Raw genomic sequence first — 2,563 nt, 5'->3', positions numbered from 1 at the left:
TTCACGTGAAAAGATAAAAACATCCCCATATCTATTGTAGATAGATTCTCCCATTTTTGAAAAGATAAAAACATCCCCATATCTATTGTAGATAGATTCTCCCATTTTTGTTTGTTTCATGCATCTACCGTTAAACAAAGAAAGAAAATTCTCATCTTCACGTAACGTGTATTAAAACTACAATTCAGTCCAGTTGATTTGGACTTGCTGCCACCTTATTAGTGTCGTATACTTTAGGGACACCTCATACCGGTGGTCAAAAATCCACTATTTATTTATTGCCATATATATAACAAGCTTCATAAGGTCCATATAAGATACCAGAGATAATTTCAATTCATTTATAACACAATGATTAACTACTGGTTATGGTGGTGGGAGGTCGACAACGAAAGAGACAACCTTTCCCGGAATATTCTCACAGTTTCCGTTCCGATAATACTACTTCTATGGCACAAACTGACGTCATCCTACAACAGAAACACCACACTTCCCTTGCCACCAGGTCCCTCCGGCTTACCGGTGGTAGGCTACCTCCCCTTTCTCACCTCCAATTTACACCAAAGATTCACCGACATGAGCCACCGTTATGGCCCCATATTCAGCCTGTGGCTCGGAAGAAAGTTCCATGTAGTGGTGAACTCCGTAGACCTCGCAAAAGTCGTGGCTCGTGATCTTGACCAGACCTTTGCTAACCGGAGTCCTCCGGTCACCGCCCTAACCATCACCTACGGTGCACTGGATATAGCATGGTCCAACAACAACACTCACTGGCGTACTATGCGTAAGCTTTTGGTGAGCCAAGTTTTGAGCAACGCAAATCTTGATTCATGTCAGGTTTTTCGAACAGAAGAAGTGAGAAAGACAGTTAGAAATGTTTACGCCAAGATTGGGACGAAGGTTGATGTTAATGAAGTTGCTTTCGATACAGAACTTGAAGTTGTGACAAGCATGTTATGGGGTCGGAGTAAGTCCGGTAAAGAGAATGATCCCGGTGGTGTCTTACATGGATTCCGAGAAGTTGAGTTCAAGATAATCGAGCTTCTTGGAGCACCAAATGTATCTGATTTTATCCCGATGTTGTCATGGTTCGATCTACAGGGAAGGAAGAGAGAAATGGAGAAGCTAAAGGTTCATCTTGATCGGATTTTTGACACGATTGTGGAAGCAAGAATCAAAGCTAAAATGGAGGGAGAACTTGAGGAAATTGGAAGGAAAGATTTTCTGCAAATCTTGTTGGAGATTAAAGATCAAAAAGATTCTCCAACCTCACTTAACATGGATCAAATAAAGGGCCTTCTATTTGTACGTCGTGTTTATATACACTTATTATTATTATTTTTTTTGTAACTATTTAAGAACAAATATTCATAGTAAAATTGTTTTTTTTTTTCAAAACAGGATATCTTGACTGCAGCAACTGACACAACATCGACCATGGTGGAATGGGTGATGACTGAAATTTTGCATAATCCAGGGGTAAAGACAAAGATTCAAGAAGAGTTAACAGAGGTTTTCGGCATGAACATTGTCGAAGAACATCTTCTTCCAAAACTATCATATTTAGATGCAGTCGTGAAGGAGACAATGAGGGTACACCCACCGCTTCCTCTCCTAATCCAAAGAAGCCCAGATGAAACTTGCAATGTGGGTGGGTACCTTATTCCAAAGGGTAGTATCGTCTATATTAATGTTTGGGCGATTCATCATGACCCTAAGAACTGGGTGAATCCATTTGAGTTTGAACCTGAGAGATTCTTGAAGGGAAAATGGGATTACAATGGAAACAATTTGAAGTTTTTACCATTTGGATCAGGGAGAAGAATATGCCCGGGAATTCCGTTGGGGGAGAAGATGTTGATGTATATTTTGGCATCGTTATTGCATTCATTTGAGTGGAAGTTGCCGGAAGACGATGAAGAGTTTGATCTTTCTGATGAGTTTGGATTTGTGACGAAGAAAAGGAAACCCCTTGTTGCTATACCCTCTCAAAGGCTATCGGATGAAAGCCTCTACTTATGATATAATATATTTGTAAATAAATAAGATATTCTAAGTGGACTTAATTAAGATCTTAACTCTTAAAAACTTTATTGTATAGTCCCTTGGGATTAGAGGGGAGATCGATGATGCTTGATAATTATTGTCCCTGGTCACTCAAATTGAAATAATATTAAAGAAATAGGCATTATTGCTTATTAGTGGGTAATTTAACATATCATTGGACCCTTAATTTGACAAACAATATAAGTTTATCTTTACATTTTGGTAAAAGATTTGGCCAACAATATGTAGTCATAATTAGCCGACAATAATGACTTGTGTTAACCAATCGCCACCCATATGAGGGCAAGTGTATACATCATTACTTGTATGTGTTAAAAGGGAGATAGTAGGTGATGTACTCGTTTATTGAGATTGATGATTCAAGTAATCATAAATAGAATTAAACAACAATGAAATAAATGCAAGTCTATAAGTAAATGCAATGAATGCCTTATTAGAGTGCACAGAGTGGAGGCGGGTTAGCCGGCTTCACATGAGTACCATCGGCTACACAGTT

At 38.7% G+C, this 2,563-nt stretch overlaps 1 protein-coding gene across 1 annotated transcript; it reads left to right on the top strand.

Annotated features, from left to right (window-relative positions):
• Positions 1–224: 224 nt before the first annotated feature.
• Positions 225–2,216, top strand: LOC145057124 (cytochrome P450 monooxygenase 76AD131-like). Its single transcript, XM_079004901.1, has 2 exons — positions 225–1,305; positions 1,402–2,216. The coding sequence occupies exons 1-2, from the start codon at positions 352–354 to the stop codon at positions 2,020–2,022; spliced, it is 1,575 nt and encodes a 524-aa protein (XP_078861027.1). The 5' UTR covers positions 225–351; the 3' UTR covers positions 2,023–2,216.
• Positions 2,217–2,563: the final 347 nt, after the last annotated feature.

This window comes from Lactuca serriola, chromosome 6, assembly GCF_051521515.1.
Source record: "Lactuca serriola cultivar US96UC23 chromosome 6, Lser_US96UC23_V15, whole genome shotgun sequence".
Classification (NCBI taxonomy): domain Eukaryota; kingdom Viridiplantae; phylum Streptophyta; class Magnoliopsida; order Asterales; family Asteraceae; genus Lactuca; species Lactuca serriola.
Note: the sequence above shows the minus strand (reverse complement) of the source record. Positions and strands in the feature narration are given on the sequence as shown.

Excerpts from the sequence above, each read along its gene's own strand:
- LOC145057124 (XM_079004901.1), top strand. The coding sequence starts at position 352 with ATGATTAACTACTGGTTATGGTGGTGGGAGGTCGACAACGAAAGAGAC. Across the intron at positions 1,306-1,401 it reads AAATAAAGGGCCTTCTATTT|GATATCTTGACTGCAGCAAC; the intron begins GTACGTCGTGTT and ends TTTTCAAAACAG.